General features: G+C 38.3%; 1 protein-coding gene across 2 annotated transcripts in view; it reads left to right on the top strand.

The window, feature by feature from the left end:
* Positions 1-3254: 3254 nt before the first annotated feature.
* capn3b (calpain 3b) overlaps positions 3255-17223 on the top strand; it is a 20385-nt gene continuing 6416 nt past the window's right edge. For both annotated transcript variants that reach the window (XM_042503049.1, XM_042503048.1), the window contains exons 1-13: positions 3255-3788; positions 8891-8960; positions 10330-10448; positions 11045-11178; positions 12262-12430; positions 12840-12923; positions 13017-13108; positions 13219-13296; positions 14431-14591; positions 14718-14887; positions 14977-14988; positions 15840-16048; positions 16199-16235. In XM_042503049.1, the coding sequence (XP_042358983.1) occupies positions 3477-3788; positions 8891-8960; positions 10330-10448; positions 11045-11178; positions 12262-12430; positions 12840-12923; positions 13017-13108; positions 13219-13296; positions 14431-14591; positions 14718-14887; positions 14977-14988; positions 15840-16048; positions 16199-16235 (1647 nt within the window). In that variant the 5' untranslated portion in view covers positions 3255-3476. The remainder of the gene's footprint in view (positions 3789-8890; positions 8961-10329; positions 10449-11044; positions 11179-12261; positions 12431-12839; positions 12924-13016; positions 13109-13218; positions 13297-14430; positions 14592-14717; positions 14888-14976; positions 14989-15839; positions 16049-16198; positions 16236-17223) is intronic.

Here is a 17223-nt window from a genome sequence, read left to right as displayed (position 1 = left end):
TGACCCATCCCCCTTCAGCGGTGCTAAATTCGCCGCAGTAACTTTCCTCTCAGTAATGCAACTGGCATGACGTGTGGTTATATGGTGTGTTGTGGACATATAGTGAGATTTTAACCCTTTGTAACCTGAGCAAATGGGTTTGATTTCTGTCGAAACCATTGGAAGAAATGACCTAAAAATTAGCAAATAATCAGTTACAGGAAAAATACCTGAAGTTAGCAAAAACGAACAAAAACAGTACAAAAAATAAAATAAATGAATAAACAAACAGGACTAGAATAAATAAATAAGCAAATAAATAAAGTGATTGATAAAAAATAATATTATAACTTAATTTTATATAATCATTGTAAGTATAAATACAGTTTTCTCAATATTTTGCCCTAGTTTTTGATTGGTCATTTTCTTGTCAACTTTTACATTTTTTTAAAATTCTTTTACTATTTCTGACCATAGAACCAGTTTTAACAGTACTAATATTATTTCCACAAATTTATTCCAGATATTTAGCTACAGTACTAGAAATGGTAACAAAAAAATAAAAAATCAACTTCACAACTGTAAAGTTTTGTGTCTACATCTTGCACAGATGTTGAGAAAAATCTGTCCACAGACAGACATACAAACTCCTGGAAAAATTATCAAAACCACTAATGTAGTTAAAATTAGCACCACCATTACCAGCTGCAACATTAAAATGATGAACACATTAATACACCACTAATTATAATCCGGTGATATATATTATTTTAAAATTGGCTGTTCTCTACATTGAAAACTTTTACTTTTGGTATTTAAAGTATATTTTGAGAACAATACTTGTATACTTTTATTAAATTACATTTTGAATGCATGACTTGAACTTGTAACAAGTCTTTTTTTTTTACATCGTAGTATTGCTATGTTTTAGTTAAGTAAAAGATCTGTGTACTTCTCTCAGCACCACAGACAACCTTGAGCCAAAATTCCAGCACAGAAGTACTAAGTAATGCTGTCACACACAGTCCATTAAGTGTTTTATATTCAATTGGAACAATATGAGCACAATAGCAAAATTTTGGCTGTGGTCATGGCTGCATGATCTAAACACACTTATCTGCAGATGAGATTGTAATTTTTCATAGTCACAGATTTTGCGCTAGATCATCAAAAATGCAAATTTTAAGTTACATCTCAGTGTATATTTGACCGATAAAACAACAAAATGTCTTCAGAAATAACCAGGAAAGGGGGGAAAATAGAAATTTCCCCCCTTTTCCTGAAATATTTGGAATGATAAAAATATAGAAATATCCATGGCATAAGTTAAAAAAAAAAACAGATAGAGATTATGTTTACCATCTCAGAGTTTCGATTTAAGCTATCGTAAATTTTACTTATGTTCTCTTAATTTTGATTTAAAAGGTTCTCATATTCCAGCAGCTCGTAATTTTAATTTACCGTGAGTGCCATGCAACATAAAAAACTGCACAATTTGGTTAAGATCTCCTCTCATCTTGGCTCATACTAAAACAAGAATGCAGGTTACTCCTTAAAACCTGGCAACCCTGCGCTCAGCAGCCTCCCATCTCTTCTTTGATATGGGCGTGGAGTGACAGAGAGCCAGGCCAACTGAAAACTGAATTATGATGAATGGCCTGTTATGTCAGCCACAGCCGACCATTGAAAGGAAAGTAAATGTCAAGGCGTAGGTTTTACCACTAGGTGTCATTACAGCTGATATTTTAGATGTTGAACAGAGTAACTGTAACAGTTAATCACATGGTGCTACTTGTCTTGCGGACTAAGGGACTGTATTTTTCTAATCTTGTCCTTTCCTAAAGCTACAAATATTTTTCATTAAGCCTCCCTGAACTATGAATAACTATATAATTTTGAACACAACATGTGGAGTAAAGTGATTTCAATGCCTTTGTCACACACAATGTGTTCAAGGTCAGAAATTGTTAAATATGTCAGAAATGTAAAAATCTTACAGCAACCTCTTTTTTTTTTCTTTTACAGTTTCTGGTTATGATAAATTAAGTAGCTAATTTGGGTGATTTATTTATTTATTTCAAAACAAGTCTTTCAAACCCACTAGTTGGATGTGGGGTTCAAAGGATATTTAAAATAAACACAAAATATCCAACAACCAGTGTTTCCCACAGAATTACAGTTTATGTGTGGCAGTAGTGAATTTCATGTTGTTGTTTTTTTCAGTCATTCTGTGCCCCCTTTCCGGGTGTGTAAATGCAGCACAGGCCAAACTCAACATAAGTTATTTTTATCAGTCAGCAGCAGTTTGAGTCACAGCATGGCTATTTGATTGATGATCCAGTCAGAGCTGATCAGATCAATGAACAAGAGGCGAAGATGCTGCAGAGTGAGTAAATACAAAAGTTTAGACCAACATGTTCTCATCCAAAACTGTCACATGTTGCCACTTTGCAGAGGACTTCAGCGTCTACATATTACATTTTAGGTCTCCTTCTGCCTCTGTTCTTCACCATCTAATCGTTACCATCATGCCAACAAATGCAAGTGGTGGAATGATGCTGCACATGGTTATGTTTAGACAACACAACCAATACCGGATCATCAACCAATGCACATGTTGGCACAGATGGTTATGATTAGACAATAGAGGCACATGGTAAGGTGTAGAAAAAAAACCCACATTCAGACGGGAAGCAAACATCAGGCTCCCACATGAAAGTCCAAGGCTTGTTGGACTTAAACACCAGCCCTCATATCTGCCTTATAGGCACTCTTGCACTCATTGTATTACGTCATTACTGGCAACGTTTCAACCTGCACCATTCTGTGGCAAATCATGCACATGTTCCCCTGTTTTTCACCACCCCTCCCCTCTCATTAAAAACAAACAGTCCCTGAAGTAAACTAAACAGAGCCAATATAAGTGAATATGAGATTTGTTGTTTATCATAAACACTATAGGCTCTATATTCAATGGGCCTTTTAGTTCAGGGATTCTGATACATTTCAAAGGAAGTATCATGTACATGGTGCACATGTAACTGGGTACATGACCTCACCTACATCTAATATTTTCCATATTTACATTTCTCCAGTAATAACCCTCCATATCTTTAGTTAGATGTGTAGATTTTGGTCAGTGTCCCCTGATCAGAACAGCGTGAATGTTGTATCAGTGTCAGGGTCTATCTCTGAGGAGTCCCCTCCCCTCCTTTAAAGAGGCCTATATTTAGGTGCAGCCAGCAGCCAGGGACACAACAGTGAGACTGCGCCAGTGTTGGTGTGAGACGCTGTTGGGTGTAAATGAGCGGTGACAGCATTTTCAGCAAATAAAGGAACTAAAAGTGATTGTCAGAGTCAGAGGGAGGACACAGGAAGCTTCTTTGGGCTGTTTTGCAAGTTCACACTCTGTTTCGGCATATAAGTAGTTTTTTTTTTTTATAAAGTGATTTTGAAACAGGAACACCAAAAGGCTGAGGGATCTTTTTTTAACAAAAATGGAGGACAAGAAATATAAAGTGCGTGTTGTTGAAGAAATGAAGGTGAAAGTGCTCTATGAAACTGAAGCATCTTTTGAGCCTGATGACAAAGCTGATTACCCTCCTGCTGGGACAAACTCCATCTACTCTGCGATTTTGAGCAGGAACGAGGCTGTCAAGGATGCAAAGCGGCTTAAGACCTTTTTGGAGCTGCGAGACAAATACGTGAAGAAAAAGGTGGTGTTTGAAGACCCCCTGTTTCCTGCAAATGACTCCTCACTCTTCTACAGTCATAACCCCCCCGTTAAGTTTGAGTGGAAACGTCCCTGGGTGAGTGTTTTCTCACCACAACCTTTAGGCCAAATGTTTCTCTAATGTGTTTAGTAGAGCTCTTCTCTAAAATCCACATGTATCTCATCACTTACTCCACAACACATGGGTTTGGTGTCAAGTGGCTGCGTGGTTGTGGATGCATATCTCTGAGTTATCACCTTCTACAATCACAGACAGCTGACTCTCTCACAGGAGGACGCCCTCCGCCAGTGCTGGGAAACATAGTGGCAACTCAGTGTTGGCTTCAGAGTTTCATGTTTTTATGATATACACTTGCAAGGGTTTGATAGTTATCCAACACTCTGCCTTTGATAACAAGTTGTTCTGATTAAGCTTTATGTCTTTTGCCAGAAGTTCTGCTGTATCAGCATTACTTTTACATGTAAAATGTTAAAGAGACACCACTCACAGCGCCTGCCTTCACACTGACACAGATCCTAATAATATTATTAATGCACAACAAATGAGACGGACTCATACCTAAGACGCATTACTTATGTAGAAACATTGGCATGTAAGAATGTTGCATTTATAGTTATGCATTCAAAATCTTACTTAAAGGAGCAGTTCACCCAAAAAATCAAAATTAAATATTTTTCCTGTTATCTGTAGTGCTATTTATCAATCTAGATGGTTTTGGTGTGAGTTGCAGAGTTTTGAGGATATCAGCCATAGAGTCAAGTCAAGTCAAGTCAGTTTTATTTATATAGCCCATTATCACAAAACATGGTTTGCCTCAGAGGGCTTTACAGTGGACGACATCCCTCTGCCCTTAGACCCTCACATCACCCAAGGAAAAACTCCCCAAAAAGAACCCCTGTAACGGGGAAAAAAAAGAGGAAGAAACCTCAGGAAGAGCGGTAGAGGATAGTGAGGGATCCCTCTTCCAGGACGGACAGACGAGCAATAGATGTCATAAATAGCAAATGAAATACAATCATGGCAAAAAAGGAAAGAGAAAGAGAGAGGGGGGGAGATGCATGTCATATTACAATAATGGTAGGTGTGAAATTAGTAATTGCTCTCTATGATGATGTTGAGAGAGATGATAACAGTCTCATGCATATGTTGTATATGTTGTATATGTATATGTAGAGATGTCTGACTCTCCAGTATAATGAAACTAGATGGCATTCGGCTTGTGGTGCTCAAAGCACCAACAAAAACCCAATAAGAATGACTAAAATAAAATACAACAGACCTTGTTGTGAGTAGTTTTATGTGGGAACAATTTTTTGTCCATCAAACCACACCTGCGAACTTTATCACCACACAGAAGAAAGCATCAACTTCATCAACAACGAGCCTCTTGTCCATGAGTAGATGTGCACCTCTTTCTGCGTGGTGACACAGTCATCAGATAGTTTTATAGAAAGAAAATTGTTCCTACTTGAAATTGCTCCCAACAAGGTTTGTGTATTATTTTGAGTAACCAGGTCATGGTTTCTGGAAAGAGACATGCTGTTGCATTTTTTAATTTTTAAAATATTTTTGTGCTTTGAGCACCACAAGCTGAGTGACATCTAGTGCCATTATATTGGAGAGAATGCAGAAATCTCTACTGCTGTTATTCCCAATACTCTGCAACTCACAGCAAAACAATCTAGATTAGACTAGAATAGCACCACAGGTAAGAGAGACATTTTGGGATGATCTGTCCATTTAAATAAACGTACAGAAGTGTTATCAGCAGAATGGATGTTAAGTATCAAAAGTTAAGAGTTCTCAATGCCTTTAAGAGTGTTGTAATATTATACATACTAGGTTATATTATTATAACATTATTTTTAATGCACACGTTTTAGGTTAGGGGGCCCAGTAGCTTGGTTGGTAGAGTGGGCGCCCCATGTACAGAGGCTACATCCTCACTGCAGCGGCCATGGGCTTGATTTCAACCTCAGCCCTTTGCTGCATGCCATCACCTCTCTCTGTCCCTTTCTCAAGTTATATCAAAGTCCCCCAAAATAATCTTTAAAAAAAAATGGTAACATATTTCTGTAAAATTTGAATCTGCCGCAGTGTAACAAGGAGCTACACATGTCAGATAAACATATTGGAGGAGAAGTGTTAAAGGAATAGTTTGTGATTTTAAAAATATGCTTATTCACTCTTTGAGAGTTTGGATGAGAAGATCAATACCACTATTATTATCTGTCTGGTAAATATGAAGCTACAGCCAGCATCTGGCTTAGCTGAGTGGTAATAAATAGAGTCTGCAGTCTTACAGATTAAATAAACAATTATTTACTGAGCTCTAGAGGTGCTAGTAGATGGATTTTCTTTTGGACAGAGCCAGGCAAACTGTTTTCAGTCTTTGTGATATGCTAAACTAACTGAATAGCACAAAGACCAGAAGTTTCATATTAACCTTGGAGACATCAGAGTGGTATCAACTGTCTCATTTAAATGTCCCAGGAAGCAAATAAATGTATTGCCCAAAACACTGAACTATCAAAAGAGTTTCTTTAAAAGTATACTATGCAAGATTTAAGATGTAAGCCGTATCAATCTTCACTTTGGACTCATTTGCAGTGCGTGGCGGTGTATTCGTCTGCAGAGACTCTGTCCTCTGCCTGTATTTTCTTATTTTCTGTGTTAGGGACATATATGGCCGTGTACATCCACAGCACTCAGGTGAGGTCTGGGCTTCATGAACAGATAGTGAGCAGGTGCCAGACTGTACGCAGCAGGCATCCAAGAGATTCAGCACCGAAAGAAAGAATCTAAATATGGCGAGGTGAAACGCCAGATGAAAGTGAATCTGGAGTTGGATTTTAATTTCACTTTTGCTGGTGTTTACAAGAAGTAACTGTCAATACTATGTAGTATAACTTTAAGACGCAATACATAAAGTTAAGTACAAGTACCTCAAAATTGTTAAAGTGCTGTACAAATAAATCACTTTTAAACACTGCCTTAAACATGATCCCTTTCATTTCTATGTGATTGGTGTGGCAATAATAACTTTAATCTAAATATTAACACAAATTGACACAAGCTTTTAAAAAAGACAGTTAATTCCCACATTAACCTTATCTATGTATCCATTTACATAAGCATAAATCAAATCCAAACTAAATCTCAGCGGTAAATACAAATAACAAACTGAAATCTCTGCTCCACAGTTTACAGAATCAGTGTAACATGAATCTGAAGGTTGATTGCTGTTTAAAGGCCAATGATGAATGTCCTATTTGACATCAGCTGAGATTAGTGATACCTGAATCCCATCTGAAGGGTCAGCAGTGAAGCGTGCGCTAAATTCGGATCATGAGGCTGCATTTTTACAGCCTTAGTTATGGTCAATCGTGTGATGAGGGGAACAGAGTCAATGCTGTGAATCCCCTGAAATAAAACTTTCTGACATTTTACTCTATTGTTGTCCTTTTAATGTTTTTTTTTTCCTGCTATACCACAAAATGTCCCTTTGGCGACCCCTAAGTTTCTAAAGTCTTTCTAACCCCTGAAAACTTGATTATCGTGCATTATTTGCATCTGAAAAGGGTTTCAAAAGTTTTAAAGAATAAAGCATCCCAACCTGTTTGGCTGACACCACCTCACATATTGTGTGCATGAGGGTTTTTGATTTTCTTGCTGTATTTGAAGGTTTTCTAGGGGCCTTAAGTGTCCATTATTTCACAAGAAAACAAAGGCAAAAAATAGAGAAAAGTCAGACAAAAATATGCTTAATTTGTGTAACAGAAATATGTTTTCATGCATTTAATCATCTTGTAACCCTCACAGTGACCCTTTGAGGAGTCCAAACCTGCAAGTTGGAAACTACTTTTATAGAAGATCATATAATCCTTCAACATGATATCAGCCAGTATGTTCTCCATGAGCATTAATACCTTACCAGAGTCAGCCATAAAATCCCTTTAAGAAGTGTCTGAATATGTAATATAGATGAACAAACAGGCAATCAGTCTGCCCTGACAGAGGTACGTAGTTACGAGGTGAGGGGCTCCTCTGCATTCAGCACGTTATCACTTGTCCAGAGGACTTAAAGGTCGTGACCAACGGACCCCCAACAGCTGCTTCCTCATAAATATGCAGTGAATGCTGTCAGAGAAATTTCTACAACTGGCTTTCAGTTTCAGGGTCAAGTGCTCAAATTGTCAATCATGCCAGGCGTAGATTTGTAAATCTTCATAAATTATCTGTAAAATCTGGTTGCAATAGGTAGCCCGGTGGCCCACCAGCCTTTTTCTAACTCAGTGAAAATAAATTGATTCACCCTGGGTTTTTTTGGACTATAAATATAAAAGGTGGCAAGGCTCACAAAAAAGGAATCACAGAGCTTTTTTTAATTGTAAGTACCAAGGGAGGATACCCAGAAATGCCTGACAGAGCTCGAGCCTGTGTTGCGTCTTCGCAAATCCTAGAAACTGCTTCCCTGGCCCCCATGACATTTTACAAAAGTGGCCCAGAGGCAAAGCAAGTTGGGGGTCTGATTTTGGGTGAGGTCACCAGACTTTTCATGTAAATGCAGATTTTGAATTGTTGTAAGGTTGAAATGTTGACCAATACCAAAATGCAAAGATCTCATGTCAAATGTTGTCTAAACACAAATAAATGAATGAAAAGTTTGCCTCTAGAAAAACTAAATTCAAAAAACGATCTAATATCAAAAATTGGCAAAATTTTGGTTTGAACCAGGTTCTTATTTTGTTCAAAGAATAAGTAAACATGATTTTGAATCTGACTCAACATTCAAAGGTTGGGTCAGATTAAAATAATAAAAAAAAGATAGATTTTGGTATTGACATCAAAACAGTACTGAATTTGATAACAAGCTTTGGTTAAGCCATAATAGATCAGTTAGATACTAAAGACTATTTTCTTGTGTTTTTCTTGCTTAGTCTTTTAAAAGAGTAAATGTTATCTTGCGGGACATCATAATGCGGACTTCAGACTAAAAGCACACTTAAAGAACAGTATTTTTCCTTGGTATAGAGGTTGGATCCGTACATTTTAAATTTAGGAGTTCGCATCTAAAGCATCTCTCATTTCATCTTACATGATGTTTCATAATGAGAAAAAAATTTGATATTGCACAACATACTTCCTGACACTTTCTCCTTTTTTTTCTTTGACAGGAAATTTGTGAAAACCCCAAGTTCATCATTGATGGAGCCAGCAGGACAGACATCTGTCAAGGAGAATTGGGTAACATTGAAATCATTTCTGCTTTCAAACAAGTGGTTTCAAAAGCAAGCATGTAAACCATTCTGCCTGGAAACTGTCAGACAGAGTATACGCTATAGTGTTTTTGTAACGGGTGGTGGTAGGACCCAGATGCAGTACACCAACAAGCTCGTTTAGTTGGTAATAACGTTTATTATAACCAACACAGAAATGGCTCAGCTTACAGACAAAGAGTTCGTTCTTCGAGCAGGAAGCCCTAGCAATGTCTCTGGGTTTCACACGAGGCGAAGAAACGAAGCTTGTACCCACAGTGGCTGGCCGGGAGGAAACCCCGTAGCTCCACGAGCCGTCTCCACGTGCAGGAACGCCGACTGGGATCGAGCAGAGGGATGGTCTGGGACAAGCAGGGGTTCGGTAACCAGGAAGTCCGTCCGCGGGTGTAACGGTACCGACAGGGATCAGGCAGGAGGATCGTCTTAGCCGAGCGAAGGAGTCTTTACCAGAAGAGCCGTCAGATCTCCGGAATGCCGAAACTGAATACGTGGTCGAGGACAAAGAGCAGGTAGGTCCGGGGGGAGTCAGGCGAGGAGAGCAGGTCAGGAACAGGCAGAGTCGGCAACGGGAGATCTGATAGAGATACGCTGGAAAGACATGCATTATGCAGAGGAACAATCTGGCAGAGAATGAGTGTGCTGGAGTGGCTTATATGCATGGTTGATTGGTGATCAGTTGCAGCTGTGTGGTGAGCAGGCTGGGGAGTTGGGCGTGGTTTGCAGGTGGAGTGAGCAGAGGGAGGGTGAGTGGAAAAATACCGGCAGCAGAGGAGGGGGAGAGGGCAGGCAGGTATACACCATGACAGTTTTGATACGTAAAATTGTCTTTCCCGCACTACTTTCACTGATTCTCCAAGCATCTCTACATAATCTTTTTATGGTGCATACACAGCCTCTTTTTGACAATACATTACTATTTTTTTGTCTAACCAAAGCCTGCATGTCAATAATACTAGCATAAAAATAAGAATATTACAGACCATGGAAAAAAGTGTCAAAAGAAACAACAAGTTCAGCTCCTTTTGGTGCTGGATGGTGTTAAAGAAGTTTTGTGCAGTAAATTTTTTTTAAGGTACAAAGTGTGAAATGTGTCTCAGCTGAAAACACAAACCGTGCTGTTCGGAGACACAGATCTATAACAACACAGAGTACAGCCAAAATATGTGGGGTAGAAACTGAAGCTGGAATGGCCACGAGAGTTAATTTTAAATTTAGCTACGTTGCTGTTGTGAATGACTGACATCTGCAGAAATGTGGCTTTAATCTGTGAAAACTACTTTATGAAGCGGTATGTTTGGATCAAGTGTTTTCATAGCTCATGAATCTGCTGCTGACAGGTGACTGCTGGCTGCTGGCTGCCATCGCCTGCCTGACAGTGAACGAGAAGCTTCTGTACAGAGTTATTCCCCGCGACCAGAGCTTCACTGACAACTATGCCGGCATCTTCCATTTCCAGGTATTAAATGGGTATTTGGCACAATGCGCAATAAACAACTGACCTCTCATATCCTGAAAAATATACTCATGTTTTTTGTGATGCTTTGCCACTGTCAACTGCAGAGCACTTCAGTTGTAAACTTGCATTTCATGTCATACCACATCTTGATTGTTTAAAAATGGAATTTAAGGGATCCATAACATTAAGGAAGTAGTTTGCCTTTTTGGAAAACACATTCTTGCAAAACATTCGATTCCAAGAAATATATTGCAGTTTTTACATTTCAGTGGTTGTACAGATTAAATATTTGGTATATAAAGTGTTAGTTATGAGGTTTATAAGCGCTGGTTGACAGGTTTTGGTCACTTTAGTCCGAGAAAAGTCGTTTGTTTCCAGTCTTTATGTTGAGCTAAGCTAACTGCTGGCTATAGCTTCATGCTGATGTAAAAGTGGTTCAAGTCTTCTCATCTGTAATTGGAAACAACAGATTTAACCAAATTATATGAATCAACTAATAATCTAAAAGGAGCTTTTCTTTGCCTGATGATAAAATATTATTTTCCGTCTCATTACCATCTTCCTGTTTTAAATCTGCTCTCTCTCCTGTCACTCAGTTCTGGCGTTATGGCGAATGGGTCGATGTGATCGTGGACGACCGCATCCCCACTTTGAACAACCAGCTGGTTTTCACCAAATCTTTCAGAAAGAACGAGTACTGGAGCGCTCTTTTGGAGAAAGCTTATGCCAAGTAAGCACAGCTTAATAAAGGGATACTTAACCTTTGTATATGAATATCTCACCCTGTGATATGAATGCAGGAAGAACACTTTTTTTGTGCATACCTCCCCAGTGAATGAAGAATACAAACATTGAGAAAATTGTTATTTAACTTTAGACGTTTGGGTCCATGTTTAACATCAGCAAAACTATACCCAAATATCCGTTTACAAACTCTCGCACAACACTTATAGTATCAGCCAAGTTTCATTTATTTTATCATTTATCCAGTCATACAATCAGTACTTCCAAAAATGCAAAAATACACGTTTGGAGAGTACTGAGCATACTGCTGAATGAATGAGAGTAATTATACAGCGTGAGTTGAGAAAAACAGATGTTTTAATATAGTTTTGTTGCTGTTAAACACTGACTCCTATGACTTCCATTCATCAATATTTTTTTCAGTTTTTGTATTCTTCGTTCACTGTGGAGGCATGCATGATAAACATTACGTTTTCCTTACTGACTTAAATGTAACACAGGGTGATTAAATGATATACAAATGGTCATTTTGGGGGGTGAGGTGTTCCTTTAATTTTCACTGCAAAGTGAAGATGTGCAGTTCTCTAATTGTCATTTTGATGTTCACCACCTACTAAAAATGTTTGTCATTTAGCCTTCAGTTGTTTTCTTGCTCAAAAAAGTCGAAAGTTTAAAAAAAAAAAAAGCCTAAAGACATGAAATAAGGTCAAATACTTTAAACGCAAAATATTTTAGCAGTACTGGGAAACGAGGAAAATTACTCCACCGGTATCAAAGTAATGCCCTAGAATTTCAGAAAATCTAGACTAGATATTTGACCTGAAACCACTGACCTTTCACCTCACTGGCATAACATTTCTTTTTAAGCTCCTATTTGAGCTGAATGTCTCATTAAGGTGTTTATTTTTTGCAGTGTACAGCAACACTTACCAGTCACACCACTCCTCTGCTCCGTCGTCATGTTTCTCAGATTGGCCGCAGACTCTGAACAATCCAGGCCTGCAAGAGAGCAGACACGTCAGCACATTGACCAGAATGATAGACACCTCTCTCTCGCTCTGTCTCTCAGGTTGCACGGCTCTTATGAGGCACTCAAAGGGGGCAACACTCTGGAAGCCATGGAGGATTTCACAGGAGGAGTTACCGAGTTCTTTGAGTTGTCCGAGGCGCCCAAAGAGCTCTGCAGCATCATGAGGAAGGCGCTGGAGAGAGGCTCGCTGATGGGCTGCTCCATAGATGTGAGTGGTGATGAAAGTGATGAAATTAAGTGAACAGGAAACAGAGAAAAGTCATGCATGGAATTAGAGAAACATGAGAAAACAAACATTAGATTAGATATGCAGCAAAAGAAGTGACTGAAATAAGAAAATCAAACGGCAAGGATGCAGTGGGGAAAATAAACTCTGCCAATAAACCGCATTTACATTTCTTTTTTCCATGCAAATCACCCTGTTTCAAACATTTTCTCACAATAAGAAAACTGAATCAAAGTTTCATTATATATCTTTTTTGCATCTTTTCAACTTGATTTCCAGAAAACTACATTTTAACCATCGAATCCAGAGTAAAAAATAAATAAAATGATGTTTTAGCAGCATGTGTTGCCTCAAATTTGTGTTTTGCTCTGACATTTGTTGTGTCTGTCAGATTTTTTCAGCCACTGAACTGGAGTCTCGCACTGCTCAGGGGCTGGTCAGGGGTCATGCCTACTCCATTATAGGCCTGGCTCAGGTGCAGTAAAAAGCCACTTTCTATAAATGCAGATGGTATTATTTTGAGGGGAGCCTGTTAAAGTGATGTTAACGGGTTGGTTGTTGTTTCTAGTGTGATGAGGTTGCAAAGGACACCAAAATTAACCTGATTCGCTTGCGCAATCCCTGGGGTCGAGTGCTGTGGAATGGACCTTGGTGTCCAAAGTAAGATTGATCTGAGGCATTGACACTTTAATTTAGCCCGTTATATTATGATTAAATGCCTGAATGAACAAGGGGCTGTACTGTGGTTAATTCTTTCTTTTTTTCCATAGTTCGAAGGAGTGGTCGACCATTTCCATCGCAGACAAGGACAACCTAAAGAAACAAACCGTAGAGGAGAGTGAGTTCTGGTGAGTAAAACCATTGCGACACACTCTTCATCAAATTAAACATTACTTTTAGATTTTTTACCAGTTTTGTAGCTGTTTCCCTCAGGATGAAACAAAGCATTTTGCTTAAAGGGGAAGTTAACGCCAAAATCAAAATATACATATTTTTCCTCTCTCCTGTAGTGCTATCATGATATTGTAGTGCTATGATGATATGGTGATGATTGTCTGAAAAGCTGCTTTTTGTCCACTCTAATGTAACTAGATTGCACCCGACTTCTTATCCAGAAATTATGTCCCAGTTTCATGTAGGAAACATTTTCTTTTTCGCCTGCCAATTGGCTGTGCAAGAGTGATGAATGAAATATTTATATCCTTTACTTAAATAAAAATACCAATACCACACTGTAAAATACTCTGTTGCTCATAAAGTTCCTGCATTGAAAATGTTACTTGAATAAAAGTATGTAAGTACAATTACAAAAATGTATTTGAACATTTAAAGTAAAAGTACTCAATACAATAACATTTTCATCAGTTTAATAAAATTAATAGATTAAAAGAAAACACAGCAAGACCTCATATTTGAAAAGTTGGGACCATTAAATAGTTTTTGTAAGAAAAATAGGTTCAAAGATGATTTAAAATAGCTGACAATTCATTTTCTCATCAATCGACTGAAATTGTTTAAACTGCTCTCTATATTTTCATATAGTTTGTGTGAAAAAAATCTTAATTTGAAACTGAAAGTAATTGTAATAGATAAAAAGTATTTTTTTCCCCTTTGAAGTGAAGTGGAGTAGAAATAGAAATGACCTGAGGTTAAAATAGTAAAGTAAAGTAAAAGTACCTCAAATTTTTACTTAAGTAAAATACTTTAAAAAATTTACACATTTCACCACTACTGCGCAGAAAGCAGTGTGCGTCTACCGCTAGCTCGCCTGGCACCACAGAGCTGGCAAACGTTACAGCTCAGCCGAGGACGCCAGTAATATTAACACCTTGTGCTGTTGCGAGCATGAGCCTCTCATCCATGAGATTAAATTCAATTTGAGCCCCTTAACACTTTTTGCTCCATTAGTGTGAAAGACAGAAAAAAAAATTTTTTTAAAGAACAGAGACTTTAACAGCTTCCTCTTTCACATTCGTCTCCAGGATGTCTTTTGATGATTTCAATAGGAACTTCACAAAATTAGAGATGTGCAACTTGACCCCTGACACCCTGCAGGGTGATGAAAGGCACAGCTGGTCAGTGTCAGTTAACCAGGGTCGCTGGGTGAGAGGCAGCTCTGCTGGAGGCTGCAGGAACTTTCCACGTAAGCCTCGACTTTTTTTATATCAGCTTTTACTCCTCTCAAAGCCAATATTGCTCAAGTTCTCATGCGTCTTCACTGCGATAACGTGACCACTTTGTCGCAGATTTACTGTTATGTGTTTTACAGAAACATTCTGGACGAACCCTCAGTACCGGCTGCAGTTGTACGAGGAGGATGACGACCAAGACAATGAGAATGCATTCTGCACTGTCGTTGTTTCTCTGATGCAAAAAGGTCGAAGGAAGCAGCGCCATCAAGGGGCCAAATTCCTCACTATCGGATTTTCAATCTACGAAGTAATGGTCACTTGAACCTTAAATCACCGAATTATCTGATGAACATTCACTGGAATTGAACTTCTTTAACTTCTTCTTCGTCCCTGCAGGTGCCGAAGGAGGTATGCTCATCTTGGAGAAGGACGTTAGTTTGATGAATTCAGAGTTTTCACAGTGTTAACCTGCGTCTCCTGAGAGCTGTGTTTGATCCAGAGATACATGTGGTAGTAGTAGCAGTCGCAGTGTTCCCACACCTTCTACATTAATGAGTTTCCAAGGACTTTCAAGGCCCACTTTCCTAAAATTCAAAAACCAAGCGTGGCAGAATTTGAGACACGGACCAAAATTAATTGCTGTTACAACACTAAGAATTTTTCTAAAAACTTTTTTTTTTTTTAAATTGTTCCTATTCTCCCACAAAATATATAAGTCTAGGCACCTTCCATGACCCATGTCCATTTATATAAACATTCAAGGTCTTGATTTCTTTCCTTCAAATACTTCAAAAATTTAAAGGCCTCCATAGTAGTAGTAGTAGTAGTAGTAGTAGTAGTAGTGTAAAGTAGCAAAGTGCCGATCCTGAGAGCCTGGACCAGGCGCAGTCACTTCCTGGAGTTTCCACTAGTTGCCTGGCAACCTAACAGTGATGACAAGACTCCAAGAAATTATCGCACTGGACTCAGCCAAGAAATAGTGCAGTACATAAAAGCACAACTTGTCATTTTAACACTTTGGTATTTGAACCAATAAAACAAACAGAGGTGTTGGCTTACAGATTTTGTTGTCTTGTGACAGATCCAGGCTAGCAGTTTTCAGTTTCCAGTGTTTATGCTAAGTTAAGCTACACATATGAGAGTGGCATTGAGTCACTGCAAGACAGTCACAATTTTGAACTATTCCTTTCCTGTAATAAGTTTTCTGTTTCATCTACTTTCCTATTTGAAGACCTCAACGGATTTCTTTCCATCCATAGATGCGTGGAAAGGATCAACACCTGCAGAAAGACTTCTTCCTGTACACGGCCTCCAAAGCTAAATGTAAGACCTACATAAACCTGCGAGAGGTGACAGAGCGTTTCCATCTGCCAGCAGGAGAGTATGTCATCATTCCCACGACCTTTGAACCCCATCAAGAGGGAGAGTTCCTTCTCAGGGTCTTCTCTGAGAAGCGGAGCACGTCTGAGTAAGGATCACCAAGGGAGGAGCACCCGACATATTTTAGTGGTGTAGCTGATGTTATTTTGGGGATTGTTGGCAGTAAAATTGCAAAATATAGCAAAGGTCGTAATCAATAAATAGCAAGAATCCTAATGTGTCTCGTTTTTCTTTGCAGGGAGACGGACAACACAATCGGGTCTGACCAAACACAGGTTTGCTACACAATTGAAAAACAGTGGAGTCTAAATATATTTTCGTAATCCTGACTGATATTGCAGTGGTGAAATGACTCAAAACAGAGTAGTATGTCCACTTTTTATGTCCAAAAAATTAGTTTTAACATAGTTTAATGACTTTTATATGAGGGGAGAAGTAACAAAAATTCAGCGATAGAAATACATTTGATGTATGTGAATCAAGAAACAGAATAATTAATTATAAAAGTATTTGATTAATTTAAAACCGATTAATACAGTTGTGATATAATGGAAAAAAAGGCCATGTTTCATTGTTTTCCTTGTCTGACATTCATCAGTGACAACATGAAATTGCCATTCATCATTCCAGGTAAAATTTAATGAAAATTTGCGACCACCATTTGGGTGTTGTGAATGATAAGTGGTATTTCATATGCATGTTTATAACCTCCATTTTTATCATTTAATTTTTGATACTCCTCCTCATAATTTCTGTGGCCAGTTGATATATTGATATATCAAGGCTTGGAAGAGGTTCGATTATAAGGCACTGTCCAGTCACTAAAATATATTAAGAAGGACTGCACTCCGTTGCAACACACTTTCTTTCAGAAACTTTATAAATACACCATCGGGACAAGGATAGGATTATTAATATTATTAGTTCATTAAGTCTGGGGAGCTGGGATTTGGTGAGATGTTTTTGCTTTGTTTTTTTTTTTTTGTTTTTTTTTACTTGTAGCTATAAAGCTCCTCAGGAAGTAGATATCACTTTTACATAAATCTTTAGTCACTTAGCACATTAATACTAAACCCAAATATTCTTGACATTAAGCTTCTGCTTCCCCCCAAAGAGGGTGAATATATGGAAATTACCAAAACTGTGCAAGGCAGATGCCTATTGCAATTCACTTTCACACTGCAATATCAGTTCAGATTTGATACTATGTAGACCCGACCTGAGTAACTGATATATTTCATCAACCTTGCTCTTAAAATTTCA

This window comes from Plectropomus leopardus, chromosome 16, assembly GCF_008729295.1.
Source record: "Plectropomus leopardus isolate mb chromosome 16, YSFRI_Pleo_2.0, whole genome shotgun sequence".
NCBI classification, from domain to species: domain Eukaryota; kingdom Metazoa; phylum Chordata; class Actinopteri; order Perciformes; family Serranidae; genus Plectropomus; species Plectropomus leopardus.
This window is presented reverse-complemented; position numbering and strand designations above follow the sequence as displayed.